The sequence below is a fragment of the Cygnus olor genome, chromosome 4 (genome assembly GCF_009769625.2).
Source record: "Cygnus olor isolate bCygOlo1 chromosome 4, bCygOlo1.pri.v2, whole genome shotgun sequence".
NCBI lineage: Eukaryota > Metazoa > Chordata > Aves > Anseriformes > Anatidae > Cygnus > Cygnus olor.
This window is the reverse complement of record NC_049172.1, coordinates 36573454-36591914: the sequence shown is the minus strand read 5'-3', so window position 1 is coordinate 36591914 and position 18461 is coordinate 36573454. Positions and strand designations below refer to the sequence as shown.

The following is an 18461-nucleotide window of genomic DNA, read 5'->3' as shown; positions in this document are numbered from 1 at the left end:
AGATGAAAACCCCATTCCTCATGTGTAACAATCTTTTTAACCCTCTTGTAGCCACAATTAATGAACTATTTCAGTTTATGCCTTGATATTCAGCATTGCTTATGTGAGATGCATGATGTATTAGTGGCTTTGTGTAAGGACTTCTGATGTTGCATACGTTCTGAACGATCTTCAGCAAATAAAATTGGCATCTGAGTTTTTCGGTTTCCATCTCAAGACAATCAAGGTTTAGCTCTTAGAAATGTAATTTAATTTATCACACTGAAAAATAAGGTTCAATAACCTCAGAAACAAGGTATGTTCAGTTAGAGGACACTTTTGTAAATATTTACCTTGCCACTTCTCTTTGATTCAGCGTCTGGATACAAGATAGATACAACAGAAACTCAACATGCAATTCAGACACTTGCGATTAATTTGTGTTATATATTTGGAACTTTAAGGTGCTCATCAGGAAAGTAACCCAGAGCCCATAGTACTACTAGCTTTACAAATCCCTACTACCTCATTACCTCTCCATTTGCCTCATGAAGAGGCAAATTATTGCACTTTCCATATAATAGAACTCAGCAACAAAAAAAACATTATCTGCATTTTCATGTGCTTACGGTTAAAGCTACCTGCCATTTGCTCCAGGAAACAAAGTTCTTACCGCCTTCCAGTTATAATAGGCAAAAAATCTTCGGATTTGGCTTCAATGACTTTAAACATTACTTTCTGCAAATCTGAAATTCCCACAGCCATGTCTTCTAGCATCCCCGCTTCTTCACCTATATGGAAAGATTACAGGGTTATTAACAGAGAAGACAGATCAGTCACTGAATAGGTTATAGTAAGGCAATATATGGATTACATTTTCCAGTCTGTCCATCTAAAAATCACAGCCCTAAACCCACATTAAAGTAGCCTTCATAAAAGCAGACTGATTTTTAGAACTGCTGACAATTCTCTGTGGCCTAGATAACTGAGTATTAAGCACCTCTGTAAATCAGTCTGCTTTACATGTGCATTGAGAAAAATGGCCTTTCTGACATTATTCTATTTGAAAGTGTTTTTAAAGACTGTCCTGCTGGTGGAGGACAAAGGTTTTAAGCATAAGTGACCATCATGCAGAAAGGAGTCTGACAGCAATCTCCAAACGAGGAGCTGCAATTGCCTATGCAGCAAAGAACTGCACAAATGCTAAATCCCTCTACTTTTTTCAAAATCTCTATTTTGGGGAAGTATTCCAACACATCTAGTTCAAGGCTTTTTGAAGCAAACTGCAATTACTCTCTCCAAACGTCCTCAGAAATAGATATAAAATGATGGCACCTATAACAAATCAGGTGTTAAACAATTTTCAGGGTATCTTCACCAGTACTGACATGGTCAGGGCACAAGAGAGAGAGTGAGTAACTGTGCTGTTTGGGTTAGCTTTATAAACCTGCTTTTTTTGGGTCAGACCAAGTGCCTATACAAATGAAAACAGTACGTATTAAAATCAAAAGTTTCCCTAGCTGCATTGATGAAGCCAGTCTCCTGTATTTAAGGCAATGTAGATCCGCACTCTGTGCAAAAGAATTAGCAGCTAGCGTTCCCTGAGAGATTGAAAATAACCCAAGTAATTTGTGATGTATAATTGACAACACTGTCAATTGGCTTCAACGGTGCTATTATATAGAAGCCTACTGTCTCCTAAGGGTAATATTTTCTGATTCAATAAGGCAAATTCCTGGAGTGGAACAGAAGTTAAAATCTAAAACTCCTGGGTAAGCGTCTGGTGTGTATGCATAAAGAATTCTGTCCAAGAACAATACTTACTATATGTGCTAAGGAGTCCTTCATATTGCACAAGTAACCCAACAGTATGAAGCTGTTGTAAAAATCCTTGATCATGTAAACTCGTGTGCAATTTGATTATAAACCCACAGACCAATCCAGCGAGCTATAAAGACAATAAAAAAAAATGTGAAATTACAAATGTTTTGCAATCACAGTGAAAACAAGGCTTGCTATCATTGTACACTACAGAAGTAATATTTATATATCTCTGAAAATAACTTGGATATTTCTATTTAGTAACAATATACATAATTTCGTATTAGTATATTGCTGAGGCTTTTTACACCAAATATTCCCTTATTTTATATTACAGAAATTTCACTTGTTTTATTGGGTTGTATTATTTACAATGAAATAAATAAGACCAGGACCTCTCTTAGCAGACTATAAACATGCAAGCATGTGAATTATGATAGATTTCCAAGTAGTTAGGCACCTAATGCAAACATATCTCCTTGGCCATCATTCCCTAACTCCTTAATTATGTTAGGAAAAACATATAACTTGAGGACCAATTGTACCAATTATTTAGAGACAATCTATATGGAAAACAACATCTACAGGAGAGGATCGAAAGAACTTGAGTTTTTTACCAAGAGAAGACTAGTCTGAGAAGAGGCAGGCTGACAGTCTTTAAACACATAAAATACTGATAGAAATGGAAAACCAATGGTCTGTTATTCATTTCCACAGTGACCAGGAGAAAAAATACCTAGCTTGAACAGCAGCAAGGAATGTTCAGGCTAGACTTGAGGTCCTTACTTCCACATGAGGATACTGGCATATATAACCTGGGAAGACTATAAAAAATAGCTTTACAGATCCCTTCTTTGGGCGAAGCAGAGAGATTACATAATGTCTTCCAGTTCACAGCAGACCTATTTCTGTGACTCGGTGATTCAGTTACTATGGATTTCCATTTACTATTCCTTTCTTTATCACATTATAAAATATTTAGGTGGATGTAATGGAAAATACATGAAAAAGTTGTGATGAACTGTGCAAAAGAACAACACACACATAGTACGTTCAATTATAGCAGCATCATCAAAATAGCCACTACAGTAGGATATAAGAGACATAAGACAACCTACTGCTTGACTAAAGACAATGTCTCTCCTCAGGGTCAGCATCAAACATTGTGGCAAACCGCAGGCAAGCTCCTGAAGCAGGACAAATGCCATTGACTGCTTCGCTCTGGTCACCACCTCTCCCATGCAGTCCTTCAGCGTAATCACCAGGGGATAAAGTTGTTCATACCAGTCACCTAGAATAAGACAGATCATTAGCTCCAAAGCAGAAAAGTTGTAGTAAAAATCCTTTTCAGATTGGAGAGAGGCCTGCAGTGGCTGTCTAGCTTGTCCTAGAGTTTAAGCTAACACTGAAGCTCTATCCTAACCATTGTAGTGTTGCAGACATCACCAGAGGATATGCTTAAAGGAAGGATTCTAGCTTAGCACCAAGACTGGGGTTATATCCTTGGCCTGAATCCAGCTGTATCCTGAAACAACAACTTTTTAACAGACCTAACTTCTCGGTAAAACTTGTATTAAAGTGTTGTACATAAAACTTAGAGATACAAGCAAAAAGTCATTTAGCGCAAGATGAATATGATTAAGAATCTCCTGTTCTTTACTACCTTGTTCTTTGACAACCTTGTATCTAAGCAAACGAAATACAGTCAAAAAAAAAAAAACACCACCGAAAAACAGGGAGATCCTGTATTTAAGAAAAAAAAATACGTTCTGGGAGGCAAAATAGAAGAACAAATAGATATCTAGGAAGGATATTGTCTGCTTAACGTACAGGCTTGAAAGATGCTAACACCTTCAAGTCACATTTCTTTCTAGCTTATCTCTGTATTCTTCTCTTTAAATAGAGATATTGAACTCATTTTTTGAGTTACTCTGAGCAGACAGATTTCTAACTATTCTGTAATATGTTTTGCTCTGTTAAAATGTATTTGAGGAGTATCAGAAAAAAACAGGCTGATGAAACACATGAAAAAACACTACTCCTTAATATATTAGAAATTAAAGAAAGTGATAATAAGGAATGGAGAAAAAACAGAATAGCTTACTCAAACTTGCCCAATTACCCAAGCTGTTCCTGAATTTTTCAAAATTTAATAAAAACAGACCTGCCTTGTAGTTGCCTATGGTTTTGCCTACCCCTCTGCATTGAGCAAATAAAAAAATTACCCTCCTTCAGAATTTACATACCAGTTTCATTGTTACAGTTTGAAAAGAAAGAATCTGACATTCCAGAAAAACTTATCCAAAAATAGCGAGTGCAACTGACTTAATAGTGTCCATCACTAAGTTTTTTGTTTGTTTGTTTGTTTTGTGTGTAGGTTAGTGTAATTAAGAATCATTGATAATCAAACCTGTTCCACTTAAATTGCAATTAGGTGGAAGATAACAGCACATTGTTTCAGATAACATTCTGAGCCAGGCCAGCAAGAGACTCATTAGTACTAAAGAAGTTCTTTAGACAGGAACACAGAGCTGTCTGCTGCAAAGTTAATTTGGCTATGCTATGGAAAAATATGGAAATGAATAAAACTGTAGCCAAGACAACTGGAGAGGACTTTGAAAGCCAGGAGGAACTGCAAAATAAGTAAGGTGTAGGAAGGAAGAAATAAGAATAAGGACAGAGCAGTCAGAACAACTTGGATTGCTTTGCAAACAGTGTCTATATGGTGAGACAAAATGTGTTTTAATACAGGCATACATATTTCAGCGTAAGAAATACAGACTGAAGAACCGTTCCCTGGAAAAGAGCAGTTATGAAGTTAGAGCCATCATGAAGAAAACAGAACATAAGCCATCCGCAGTTCCATGCTGCAACAAAAAGTTGATTTTGTATGTCACTGACAAAAACAGTATTGATACAATACATGCCAAAATCTGGTGTATCCATTTTAAAGACTGCTGGAAAAATAGAGAGCTTGCAGAGGAGAGCTACCAAGATTTAGGGTTTGAACTTCTTAAACCTATCAAAAAGACTAAGCAGAAACTTGATTTCTGCTCTTTATGAAGAGAAAATAAAGAGTACTAAAGGGAATAAAAGCAAAAGAACAACCAAAGGCTGGAGGCTGCTGTAAGACACAGTCTAATTGAATTTAAAAATAAGGTAGACAACATACTGGAATTCAGACTAGGCTGATCAGGTGATCTAAATTTTCCTTTGAAGCCTTAAATTATAGTAATTTACTAAATTGATCAATAAATAAATGCTATGGAAAGCAATTGCAGCAGAATGAGATTAAAAGGCAACGTATACTAAACCAGTGAACAAATCTGTAACTGATAAGAAAAGAATTTGTCTCCTTCTTACTTGAGCAAATAATAAAAAAGATCGCATCTAGCCACTTTAAAAAATATTTAAAAAGTAGACCTGAAGGCCCAGCCAACAGACACACGTCCCACTCTTATGGGAAAACATAGCTGGATGCAGACACAGCCAAGGATCTTCCAAGTACACTGATGGCTAGGGCAAGAGAAAAGAAGAATTTGTTGATCTAGGCACACTTCATGAACCTGCTTTTACAACTCAGATTACATGGATAGTACTAAGAAGCTTTACCAACTCTTTTCATAGAAGAGGTGGTCATATAGTGGCCACAAAATTCAGGTAACACTTAGAACTTTTTCTACTGAGTCGCCACTTAACCAGGCAATCCATGTCATGTATTTCTGCTTTTTTAAAAACATAACTTTGTACTTGTTCTTACTGAACTGCATCCTAATATTTTAGCATTCCATTTCAACATCCATTCTAATCCTAGTCCCATGGTGCTTAAAGCCTCTCCCAGCCTTAAGCATTTGCAAATTTTATAAGCATCATCGATATTTCATAAGCCAAGTCAGTAATGAAAATATTGAATAATACTGGACCCAGAACAAACGTAAATGGATTCTACTTCACACAGCCTTCCAGGTTGGCAGTAAACCACTGATAACTATTATGATTTCTATTACGATTTTTGCACGTACCTAGTGCTACAAAGCTTCAAGATCAGATTTTTATTCTTTATTTTTTTTGCTAAGATTATGATTGAAATGTAGCGCTTTACAAAGACAAAAATGGGACTTATTTGATCATATTACTAGTATAAGTAATTTTTGTCAATGACAGCTGCATTAAGAAGGAATTCAAATATTTGGAATTCTCAAGGCCAATTTTTTTTGAAGAACAGTCATGCTAATTGTATTAAAAATAAATCCTACTGAATATTTAATTTCCCCAAGAAAACCATGCAGTGACAATTCTCTATAGAGAGCTTTACTTTCATATGTGCTTTGCTTTGTAGAATACAATAAAAACCATAAATTTGGAGGAAATCTTACCCTATTGGTTAAATAAAGAGAAATTATTTTATTTTATAATATAAAATAGAATTGTACTTTCCATCAAGACAGGAGAAAATACAATACCCCCAGATAATTATCTAAAACAATCCATTTAGTGCATGTTTTCACTGAAAATTTCTATTCACAACTATTAAGGATGTCCAGTCCCCAGAAGGTGGAGCTAGTTAGCAAATCTAAGAGGGATTGCATTGTTACTTGAGAATAGAACATACATGAATGGGCAAATATATTCTCATTTCTGTCCTTTTATTTTAAAGCAAAGTTAGTGTTAAGATCAAAGCAAGTTTATGACAGACCAAGGTCTTGGAAAGGACAAAAGCGTAGGAGAAATCTTCATAGATGCTCCATATCTTTGGTCTGCGTTAAAAATCACTGTATGTCAGTTATGATGTTTATCCTATTCCAAATACTCCAGGCAGGATATAAAACATGGTTATCCACTAACAACGCACAAGTCTCTAAATATCTATCAGAAACACTTATAGCAAATACTACAGCTTATAAGTTGTGCCTTGAATCAGAGAATCACATTTATTAAACCAAAAAAAGCACTGTATTTTGAAGCTTATGAGTAAACTCAATAAACTGGAAAATTGTCTTGTACGCAAGGGATAAATACGGAATATTAATAAAATTCATCAAGAGATAATGTGTGTAAAAAGAGCTTTAAAATCCTGATCTAAATTCATGTTTAGATTATCCTGATTTACCTTACTCTGACATTGCTCATGTGTGAGGGTACTGCTTGGTTACCAGACACTGCTTACACATCTAAGAGTCTGGGAGAGGTGCAAGATGCCCACTTGAATTCCTTCTTCATGAGAAAGCCTGCAATCAGCTCAGAATCAGTTGTTGCTCTGAAGATGCAAGGCTAACCACAGCACAGGACTTCTGAGACTGATGATAGTTTGGCAGAATCACGTAAAGAAGCAAATGGTACAAATTATTGCTTTTGTGTCTAACACATTCAAGTACTTACAGAAGCATTGATGCTTCAGATGTCATATTTATTTTAACTTGAACTTGCAAGACTTGCATCCTCAAAAAAGTGGAAATAAGTCTTTCAAAAACACTTCAGAATTAACTGAATGAGTAAACACTTCAGAAAGGACATTAGGAGCAAGAACATAAGCTACAAGGAGACCACAGGGTAACTGTCAAGTTGCTAAGATGACACGGGCAGCCTGTCCTGTACGGAAAATTTAGCATCCAAACAAAGAGTAAGAGCCTGGTGATGAAGCAAGGAAACTCATTTCAAAAACAAAGCTAGTCAGTTTCTGGATAGGAGAGTAAAACAAGGCAGACACATTAAAATGGAAAATGAAAGGATGAAATTGAAAGAAGAAATACTGTCACTATACAGTTAGTGTGAGACTAAAACATGAGTAAGTGCAGCTGAATTACTAGTCTGCTTCCATCGCCGGACAGTTGTGGAAGTTCAATTTATGAGAGGATTTGCTCTATGGTTGCTGGAAAACATCTTTCAGTCCCACATTCTAACATGCCTGCACAGGCAAATAACCTGCTGAGCTCCCAACTAGTCATTTTTACATGCTAATATTCAAGTTGCAATGTGTCAAACTGCATGTGAAATTTCATAAAGTTTGGCAGAAAAGCAAGGCATTTTCAAAATCAGACCTGCTGAACTGTTCATTAAAAAGTGCTGGTAATCAAATTGGAAAAGCCCTAGGGCTTTGCAATAGCACTCCTATCTCAGTTTACACTGGCAACAGAGTAAAAAAGCCAATTCTATCATTCCTGTCTGCACCACCTAAAAATCTGTGGAAATCTTTGATGGCCTCAAGTGACCTCAAAATTTAAATGGTATGAAGTTAAAAACTAAATATGGAATTAAAAGCAGAAGAAAACATATCACCACGCTTTTAAAAGGACAAAGGGACCTACACACTTCCCGTAATCGAGGTAACAGCAGCTATTGAAGACTTCACCATTTACAGTATCTAATCACTTATTCCCTTAATACCTGAATATGCAAAGCCCGTGATAGGATTGAAATAACAGAGGTCAAACGATATAAGTGAGTTGACATGTCAACATCACAAATTGAACGTGTGATACAAAATCTAATGGCTTAAGAAAAAAGGCAAGCAAAAAAAAAAAGAATCAACCAACCCAAAATAGTAACAATCCCCTCAAAAACAGATGGTGCAAACAGAATGAACTATGTAACCCACACGGTTTGAATTTATTCTTCCAGGATAGTAGCACACTTCCTATTTGTTTCTTTTCCCATCCAGCTCTTTGAGCCCAGTTAACTCAAGAATGAGGGCTATGCCCTGTGAGAAGGGATGAGGTTTTATCCTTGTAATTCTGCCACATTTCTTACCAGAACATCGCAAACCTGAATAAGTCTTCCTGGTGTTTCTGCAGTTAGTGTCATAGCAGTCTACTTCGACCACATAATTCTGGTGTCATGGGGAACGATTTTGAATTCTTGTAGATTTCTCTCTCCATTCTAATCATCTGAGACTTTCTACACCGTCACATAGACTAATAGTGAAAGTTGAAACCATCTAACCATGCATATACTAGTGTCTCAGCAGCTTTTGTCACACTGAAAACAGGAAAAGAAGGCGACGGCAACAATAGACAATGTTAAAGCTAATCTAATGTACTCAAAACATAAACCTTCCTATGGAAGTGTTGTACAACCAGATGTTCTGATGTCTTGTTTAAGAAAATACTTTGTTCATTCAGTTAAACAGGTAAAGGAAAGGAAGACTTCTAAAGCTTTTGTCAGTAGCTGAATTACTGATAGAAAGTATTGCTGAAGTGGTTATCTTACATTCTGGGCTCCATATAGTCCAATTATTCAACCTATCAAAAAGAGAAGGAATATACAGGAGTGAGAGGGAAAAGAAAAATAGTGGAAAACCAGAAGTAGTACATTAAATTTTGGAATCAGAGTTGATTCAAAGACTATTTTATAAGATTAAGAAAAAAAAATCTAAGGAAAAGGAATGGAAGAGTAAGTTTCTGAGAACTGTTCATTTCCTCAAAACACAGTTTGCTAGTTAAGGAGCAGACTAAAGGAGAATTTTACATCTTCCCAACTCAATGACATTTTTAAGTAAATACCCTTCTTCCTGAAGATGCCATCAAAACTAGACAGTTTTGTTTCACATTTCTATTGCATTTGGATGGATGTGATTCCCTAGGGCACTAAAAGACAGAAGAGTAATCTAGAATTACAGAGTCCCCAGCAGGTACCAGATTACTCAAAAAAAAAAAAAACAACATATACCCATAGCAATATGGCTATGAACATCCTTCATTTGAGCTAGGAAACATGGCACCATTTCCCAAATGCTCTTGGTTACCTACAGTGAAGATTACCCTTGACCAATTCATCTGCCCAGCAGCATAGCTTATGACTCCTTAATTAACTTCAGGCAAAATCCATGTGCAACCACAATGTTAGTTTAAATTCTTTGAGACAACTTGGTGGATTTTGTATGTAGCAGGTTAGGGAGTACTCACACAAACAGCCAGTGGAGGAGCAGCTGGGTTTGATAGTACTGATGGAGAGTTACAAAGAGCAGCTGGAAACAGCAGCCTTTTCTACCAGTACAGCTAGATGTGGAGATCCATTAGGGACTGTATAAGCCTAGGAGCAAACTACTGCATTTTATTGGCATCTAATTCTCCTGGACAGGCTTTCACATTCAAACTCAAAAAAAAAAAAAAAAAACAACAACAAGGCAAAGGTAAAGAGAGAATTCAATGTTGTCAAGTAATTCTCCAAAGCAAGCCAGTCTCAAGTTAAAAAAGGTAAAAAACCTTTCCTTTATAATCCATCTACTCTTCCTGATTTATCCTGCAGAGAAATCATAATCCTGCAAGTGATGAAACCATAGAATGTTACCTTGGTAACTGATAACTCAAATTCAGTCTTAAGAATACACTTAAAGGTCAGACTGCATGAAAAGTTATGCTAAGGAATGTACAACTCATGTTGAAAGATAAGTACAAGAAAATGGTGCCACCAATATTTCACATTACAAAGATTCCATAAAATAAATATAAGCATGTTGGGAAAAAAAGAATAAGATCATAGAATGTCAGCATTGAGATTGCAAATATAAGCCTACATTCACAAACTCTAAATATAGGTTATGGTAACATCTGTAGTAGCAGGAATATGCTATTGCTCAAAAACATCAAATTACTGTCATACCTTTTTCTACCATCTAAAATGAATGCGATGCATTCTTTGCAATCTTTTCATTGTTATATGTATATAAAAATTTTCTATTGTAACAGGCAGGTTCAACTAATATAAGCAAACATTTTATCCCATACTTTAAGGCATACTTCTCAATGATTTCATCAAATCCCTGTGTATTGCTTATTTTTCTTACAAACAGCAGCACAACTTTTCTTAGGATCAGCTCCAGCACTGAAGCAGTTTCAGACTCAAAGATCCATGCCCATACACTTGCAGTACTACTCAAGTAGGTTATGCTCATATTATTGTATAATATTTAAGCGCAACATATTGCAACTTTTCATGTATGTGATTTTTGTGCATTTTACGTGCTAAAAATTCTAAAATTTTAGAAACGTATCTGCACGCATAAGCATACCATTACTTCGTATCTAAGAAAAAGTTATGAACCAACGCATCCAGGCTTCAAATATAAAACGGAGGAGAGTTAAGGCAGAATTTATAGCCCCAAACAGTATCTCAACTCTGTGTAGGTGCTTCATAATGAATCTTCAGAGGTTCACATCAAACTTGAGAGAAAGACACAGAGAGAAATAAAACACTGTCACACAGAAGTTAAGCATGCAAAATTCTGGACCCAAAGGCAATGGTTTTTAAAACTATCAGGCAATCAAGTTTGGTACACCCTTGGATAGTCCTTCAAAAAGCTTTTAAGCAAGTCCTACACAAGAAAGCAATTTTAAAACAACTCCATTTTTACATGACTTCAGAACTCCTATAAACTGTCAAGGTCATGCCATGATGCTCTCATGAAAACACCATTAGGATGATGCTTTCCTCAAACAGCAGAACATGAAATCAGTCATCTCCCCCATAAATCTTCTGCATTTTGCACTTGATCAGGTGTTGCAGAACACTCAGCACAACTCAACAAATACACTGACCCTACTCTCACAGAAAAGCATTTGCACTGATTCCAGAGTCACAGAGAGGATCCTGAAGTGGGGGATACATCTAAGAGAAGAATCTATTCCAGCACCACAGGCCTGTCATCTCCAGAAGGCAGCTTCTCAGCTGAACAAAATAAGTCTATAATTTTCTGACCATTACAATTGTCGTTATTGCTTACCAAGAGGTACTTCTCATTCCATTTGATAACTTACTATAATACTCAAAGGGAAACTTAAGGGGTTTTTGATTTTGTGAGCCAAAAGCTCTAATCAGTATTTAGTTTGCCTGTGTAGGATGTGAGCCTGAATCAGAGCTAAGACTTAAAGCTTTTTTTTTTTTTTTTTTAAACAACTACAATGAAAGACTCAAATAGACTGATGATTCTGGTTAAACACATTTTATGGCTTATACAGGACAACAGAGGAGATATGCAGAGGGTTGAACAGATTGAGAGAAAAAACTGTAAACGTTCATGTTGCTAAACATGTCTATCTCTTGTTTTTATGGAGAGCAAGCATCCAAAACAAAGAATAATCCTAAATCATGACTTTTCCAGGCTGGGTTAAAAACAAAAGTCTCAGATTTTCTTCTTTAACTTGAAGACCTTTTGACAATTGGAATACAGATAAAAACAGCACATGCGACTCTAAATTCCCACACAATTGCACTGTAGTAACATTGGGGAAGTTTGGATGAAAGTGTACTACTGCTTTATCTGCAAAACATTTTTAATAGACATACTGGATTTTAGTTTTTCTCTATTACTACCTAGTTAACAGCATGGGAAAGAGAAGGGAGTTAAGCACAAGAACAAATATTCAATTCAGTTCTTTTAAACAAAATCGGTATGGTTTGGTTCAATTTCTAAAAACTGTTTCAAGCTGACAGCTACATCTACCTCACTTAAGATTTTTTTTGAATCTTCCTATCTGAAGGTCTGAAAAAATGTGGAGAATTTCTCCAAAAAAAGCTAGCTGTGTTGATATTTTGCACATGTAAGTCTTCACTACAAAACAAAGATGATGGTATCTCTAACATTACAGAGATACTTGCCTATTAGACAAGCTCACAAAAGCAAACGTGAGAAATACTCTGCTCTCTGGACTATTCATACAAAAACTTTTAAAACAAGTCCAACATATCTGGCACTGAAAAATAAGAATTCCAAGATGCCAGAAGAAATCTCTCATACTGGTAAGAAATGCTGACTTTGCAGCTGCTTTATATATCAAGATTACAACCAAAATACACTGCACAAAGCAACAGAACTGCACAAACAATATGCAGATGAAAAAACAAGTTTAAATTCTTGTTATGTAAGAAAAAATTACAAAAGAATTCTAATAACATTAAAATCCTTGATATAATATTAAGTCATTAAAATATGGGGAAAAGAAAATGTAAAGGAAAATATAGGATAAAATAGAAGGTATTTTCGTTTGTTTCTTTTTTTAACGAGCCAGTTATGTAAAACTTCATAAAAAGTGTTTTGTTTTGGTGGGGGGGTCATTTATTGAATAATAGCACAAGAGTCTGCTTTCCTTACATCTGGTATATCACTAAACAGCTGCTTCATTTGTTGCAGCACGCACTCACACTACAAAGTCGCTTGTCAGACTTCCAAAGCAGATCTTGACTAATGAGGAACGTAGCCATAGGAAAAGATCAGAAGATTGGTGCCAAGGTCCTGCTGCAAAGTCATCTTAGCAGCATCTCATAGAATCACTCTCTACGTAGCATTCAGTATTGACAAAGATGAACTTCTGCATTCATGGAAAAACTAATTTTAGCAAATGAGAAAACGTATCTGTATCTCACTTCAGAAAAGCAGATGGGTTTACAAGAGAATGACACTCAAATACAATGTTCAACTTTCCTTTCGAGTTTCCTATGGGTTAAGGTACATCCCATTTTTTTCCTCAAAGTGGTATTCAAGAAAAACCTAAAATAAATTAATCTGCATCAGCCTTCAAAGCAAAACATTGTGGTTTCAAAAGGTTTTCATGTAGCACAAAAAATTGAGCATGGCAAGCAGTTTGAGTGCACAACTGAGATGCAATTTGATAAAGACTTCCATCATTCAAGGTTATGGCTGTGCAAAACCTTTCTATCAGCACTCTCATCAAAGATACTATTGACTCCTCTATCTCTTTTTTTTCTGTGGCTTTTTCTATTTGTATTTACTCTAGTCAATGATTAAAAAAAAAAAAGGTTGCTTACCACCTGCATGCAACACCTTGCAATCTGCTGCAGAGGGGTCGCTTTCACCTTCTTTAATTTTGCTGCTGTTGTCTTTTTCAAGCAGTCTGTCCACCATGGCAATAACACAGTTTAAACTCTTCCCAACGTTGGCCCACACCCTGTCCTGAAAAGAGCATAATTATTGCTGCACATTACCAAAAGATAGAGAGACAGTATCAACTTCTTATTAAGACCTCAAAATATAGACAGAGGTGTGAAAATTACACAAATATTAGGTATTAGCATATTACTGATTTTCTCATTCTACAGCTTTTTAATGGACTTTTTTCTTGCAGTGTAAATTAAATATCTGAACTGTAACTGTGTTACCTTATTTATTTTTTTGACACCAGAAAAAACATGTACTTGAAACTTTATATATACATGCAAAGTTATCTGTTTTAGGTCCAAACACGGGGACGGGGAACTGAGCGGTTTGTCTATTTGACTTCATACAGTAATAGTATAGACATTTAAGACCTTGCTAAACGAAATCTTGTGCGCAACTACGTTTTGCCATTGTACTTGGCAACCTGGCAACCTCTTTTAGATATTTAACATATCCTCTATTTTACCACATGACTTAGTCTGCTAAAGATGTAAAAATTAAAGTATTAGTTTTAGCAACTTGCCGTCATAACACATTTGAGGTAACACTATTCAATTTTGTCCTGCATCTCACACACAGTCTGCAACCATGAGTTAATCCACTGAGTTTATAATAAATATGAGAATTACATAAATAATAGAGCAGTAGAAGAAAACCTGTACAAGCAGAGGAAAAAAAAAGGGAGGGGGGGAGAATGTGGAGTGAAAGACCTGCTACAGATCTCTATCCCAGTCAAAACCAGGACACAGAGACACAGGAAGGGTCCCCCTTCATGTGCTGGATGTTGCAGGGATCAACATACTTGCACCTACTCTTGTGGGGCTGAATAAGAAAAAGGAATAAAAAATAATAAAAGAAAAGCCATAACAGAAACGAGGCAGTACATAAGACTAGTAATCAAAGCTTCAAAAACCCCTACATGTACATGCTTTAACACTGAGTCATTCTGACACTAATGCAGAGCAACCATAGCTTGCTTTAGGGTTAAAAATGGAAAGATAAGATCACTGATCTTCTTTTGACTTTATAATAGCCAAAAGCATTACATACACATCAGGCCTTGAGGAGTAAAATGGAGTTTGCAAAAAGACAGAATGAGAGAAGGTCAAGGAATGCAACTGAAAACTCAAAGAAATACCATAATTCCATATAAGTGGTTACACTTGTAAACCTGGAAATTGGGTGAGGGCAAAGAAGAACTGCTACTAAGGCAAACTTTTAACATAAAATTTACATTCAATTTCATGCCACAGTTCTTAAGCCATTCTCCTGACTAGAGGGATCTCATTTTTCCCTGTTCCCTCCACCTGAGGGCACATACCCTGGGACAAGTGGACATCCTGCCCTGAGGGAAATGACACAGGTCTGCAGAATCTGTAACAGCACAGATCGTCTTCTCCAACTTTCCAAACCTGGAACTGGAAGGAATTTGTTGGGCTGCTGTAAGGGCATCTAGGGTTGCAGGTGGATGTAGAAATCAGGGACAAGTATGGTCTCTCCCCCTTCCTGGGTAAAGACATGCCTTGCATGTACTAGGAAAAAGGTATTGGTGATTTACAAGAGGAAGAAGCTTGCAGCTCTCACACAGAATAGCATTTTGTCCAAAAACCTATTTTTAAAAGTACTGAGCATATAATGCAGTAACTGGAAATATCTGCACCCATACACATGAAATAAAGCCTTAAATCCAACTACCTGAAACTCACAGGCATAGATACAATTTAAAGCCAAAAAAAATTGCACAGGTACAGATTCCTTCACAAGTTAAATCCTATGCATACCTCAAATGTTCCTAAAACATTCAGAATATGGAAGAAATGATTGATTTCCACCACCCACAAGCAATAGTTTGGTGAAAATGATTATATGAAGAGCAATGAGGTGCTGCAAAAAGTAAAAATCCTGGCCGCAAAGAGCTGCAAATTTTACTGGAGAGTGGCAGAGAACTTCAGCCTCTTTCATCACTGAAGTTGCTGAGCTATATGAACTCAAGTTGTTCAGCGTGGCTGCAGCAACATAATTTCCCTTTCCTCCCTCTGCTGGAGCAGTTGGATCCCAACACAGACAGTTTAGTTCTTAACGAGCGTCTGGAGTTATTGCACAAGGAACACAAATATGAGCTCTTGTTCATTTAGGAAAGAACACTTCCCTTTGTAAGCCAACTAACTATTAACCCAGCATTAAGATGATGTCTGTAGAATATTCACACAACCATTCCCTGAGGGTTTAGAAGCAAAATTCATAAACATCTGTTGACAGAAAGCTCACTTTTATTTATCCTACATCTGGCCATTTTACATACAGGCAAGTGAGACACAGGGAGCAAGGGCCTGTTCCAGAGCTTTCTCAAGATACATGGTTCTTAGGATTCAAAGCCATCATTACAGGCAGACACAATAAGTAGGTGTGTGTATCATTCATGATGTTCTTCTGCCTCCAATTATCGAAAAACAACTGCTTCCTGTTATTCTCCATGGGAAGAAATACATTCCTTTTACATTCTTTCTTGTACCTTTCTATTCCCGTGTTTTCCTGAACCCTAGCACACCTTCTGCGGCAATCTGCCTAACTTATGTCACAAGTGATAATCTTGCAGCATGTGTCAGGTTAAACGACAAAATGCACACACAGCCTCTCAAGTAGACATTCTAATAAGCCATCTGTGTGACGTGAGAGATGAGAAGAAAATAAGTATTATTTCTTGATAAACCAAAGTGCCAAGACCCTAGGCTCCACAGCAGGATGCTTATCCCCTGACACCAGTTCTCCCAGCAGTTGCGATAGGGCTAATTGGGTGGTACTACTGTGGTGTGAAGGATCAAGAGAAAAAAGGTTTCTGGCTCACTCTCATCACTTCTTTAAGCTCTAAAGTCAAACTAATGACAAGAAAAATGGAAATCTGCAACAGGGCTTGACCTTGTTGGGATAAAGCAGACTGAGACAAGTCAATGGCACCTTGGCCTCTCCTACTTCCAAACTGTCCCTTTCACATACATCAATACACTTACATGCTTTACTTGGGCAAGTCTGACACAGCAACTACAACCCCCATTGCTACAGAGACACTGTGCTTCTTTCAAGATGTAATGTGGGTTCATAGCCACATAGTACCTTAAGGCCCTTTCGAGGTATGCTCACAGACAAAGCAAATATTTTAACTAATGTGCATGATAAACACCCTCTTGTGGTATGACAGTGTTTTGGAACATATCATATGTGGATCAGTATTTCAGAAGCATGTCTAAATACCATGTCAGTATTTGCACATAACTTATTGGAAACACCATTTGATGTTCTTTGCAACTTCAACCATGTTAAGTAGTCAGTCAGAAACGTAGAGCAGAAACAGCTCCAAGTGGCAATGTGCCTACATTTTCTTGTGTTATGCATGACAAAATGCTTTGTTCCCTCCTGCAAGGAGGTTCTAGGAGAGCAGAAGCAGCTGGCAAGAGAAGACGAGAGTATCTATCCAGAGGCAATCTAATACCCAAGTTAAATATTTCCATCAACAGCAACGCTTTTACTACTGCCTACGTATAGTGCACCGATATAAACAGCTCAATCCATACTGCTGTCAGCTAAAGTGGGATCAATATTTGTACTTGATATCAAAGCTGATATCATAGCAACACAGCATTGTTATGGAGAAGAGGAAGGCTTTTAGGGAAACTGCTCTCTCAATGAAAGGGCACCCTGCACAGTTAAGAAGCTGGACGCTATTCCTTACAGATAAATTTGGATGCCAGGGAAGGGGGAATCTTGTCAAGTTGTTTTAACACTCTGCCTTGAATTCACTTTTGTGATGCAGTCTTCGGAAGTGAATGGAACAGGGTCAGTCTAAATAGTTGTTGGACATCATTGATTTAGAGTTTGGGTAAAACTAAAACTGAAATTTCAATCACCAAAAGCAACTCTAGTGCTTGATAATAATAGAAAAAAATCAAGAAAGGAAAACATAGTAACCTGCATACAAAGCAAAATTTGCTTCTTTAATTAGTTGTCTTTCAGAGTAGATAAAGTATTTTTTAATTTTACGTGTACTTACTCTTACTATTTCCATCACACTAATGACTGTTTGATCATTAAAACTCACATTATCCATTACGTTCATTGTCAGAAAGAGCTGAAAATCAGTGGAAGCCTAATGATTCAAATTTAGAGTAAAAAAATTTCTCCAAGATTTATACTGTCTCAAGTTTGACACTGATTCAGACTCAGTTTATTAACTCAGAAAAAAATAGACAAGAGATATACTTAATTTTAGCCAAGCAGGTAATCTTACTAATTCATCAAGAAAAGAAAAAAAAAAAACACATATACTGCAGACTAATGCATTTCTATATTTTAGTATTAGGAGCAAACACCTGGCAGAAAACAATCAATAAGAAACAAATAGAGTAAAGCTAGCTTCTCTGCAGTGACAGAAGTACTAAATGAAAATACAACTTGCACAAAAATGCTAATTCTCCCATCTGTCAAATCTATTGCGATATTTATTTTTCTGAGTGTCTCAGCAGCTGGAATAAAACACTTTGGTTATCATTTTAAGGAAAGAAGGAATGCTCTAGACCATCAGGTTGCAGAGGAAACACAAAAAAGTGATTCAAGGCTCTAAAGCCGGAAGACAAATAAAAGAAAGAATTATTTATTGTTTAAATTTCATGACTTCTTAATGCATGGGCTTAAAGATAATTCTTTTCTCTAGAAGAAATAAATTCCTCCTCCTTTATTTTACGGTATGGATAAAAATTACAGTTCAGGTGTAGATACT

At 36.5% G+C, this 18461-nt stretch overlaps 1 protein-coding gene across 10 annotated transcripts in view; it reads right to left on the bottom strand.

The window, feature by feature from the left end:
• INPP4B (inositol polyphosphate-4-phosphatase type II B) overlaps positions 1-18461 on the bottom strand; it is a 347812-nt gene that overhangs the window by 98705 nt on the left and 230646 nt on the right. For all 10 annotated transcript variants that reach the window (XR_005819226.1, XM_040554780.1, XM_040554781.1 and 7 more), the window contains 4 exons: positions 13561-13705; positions 2919-3091; positions 1804-1927; positions 653-770 (listed from right to left, as the gene is read on the bottom strand). Coding sequence is in view for 9 of the 10 variants with exons in the window: in XM_040554780.1 (XP_040410714.1) it covers positions 653-770; positions 1804-1927; positions 2919-3091; positions 13561-13705 (560 nt within the window). In the remaining variant the exon portion in view is untranslated. The remainder of the gene's footprint in view (positions 1-652; positions 771-1803; positions 1928-2918; positions 3092-13560; positions 13706-18461) is intronic.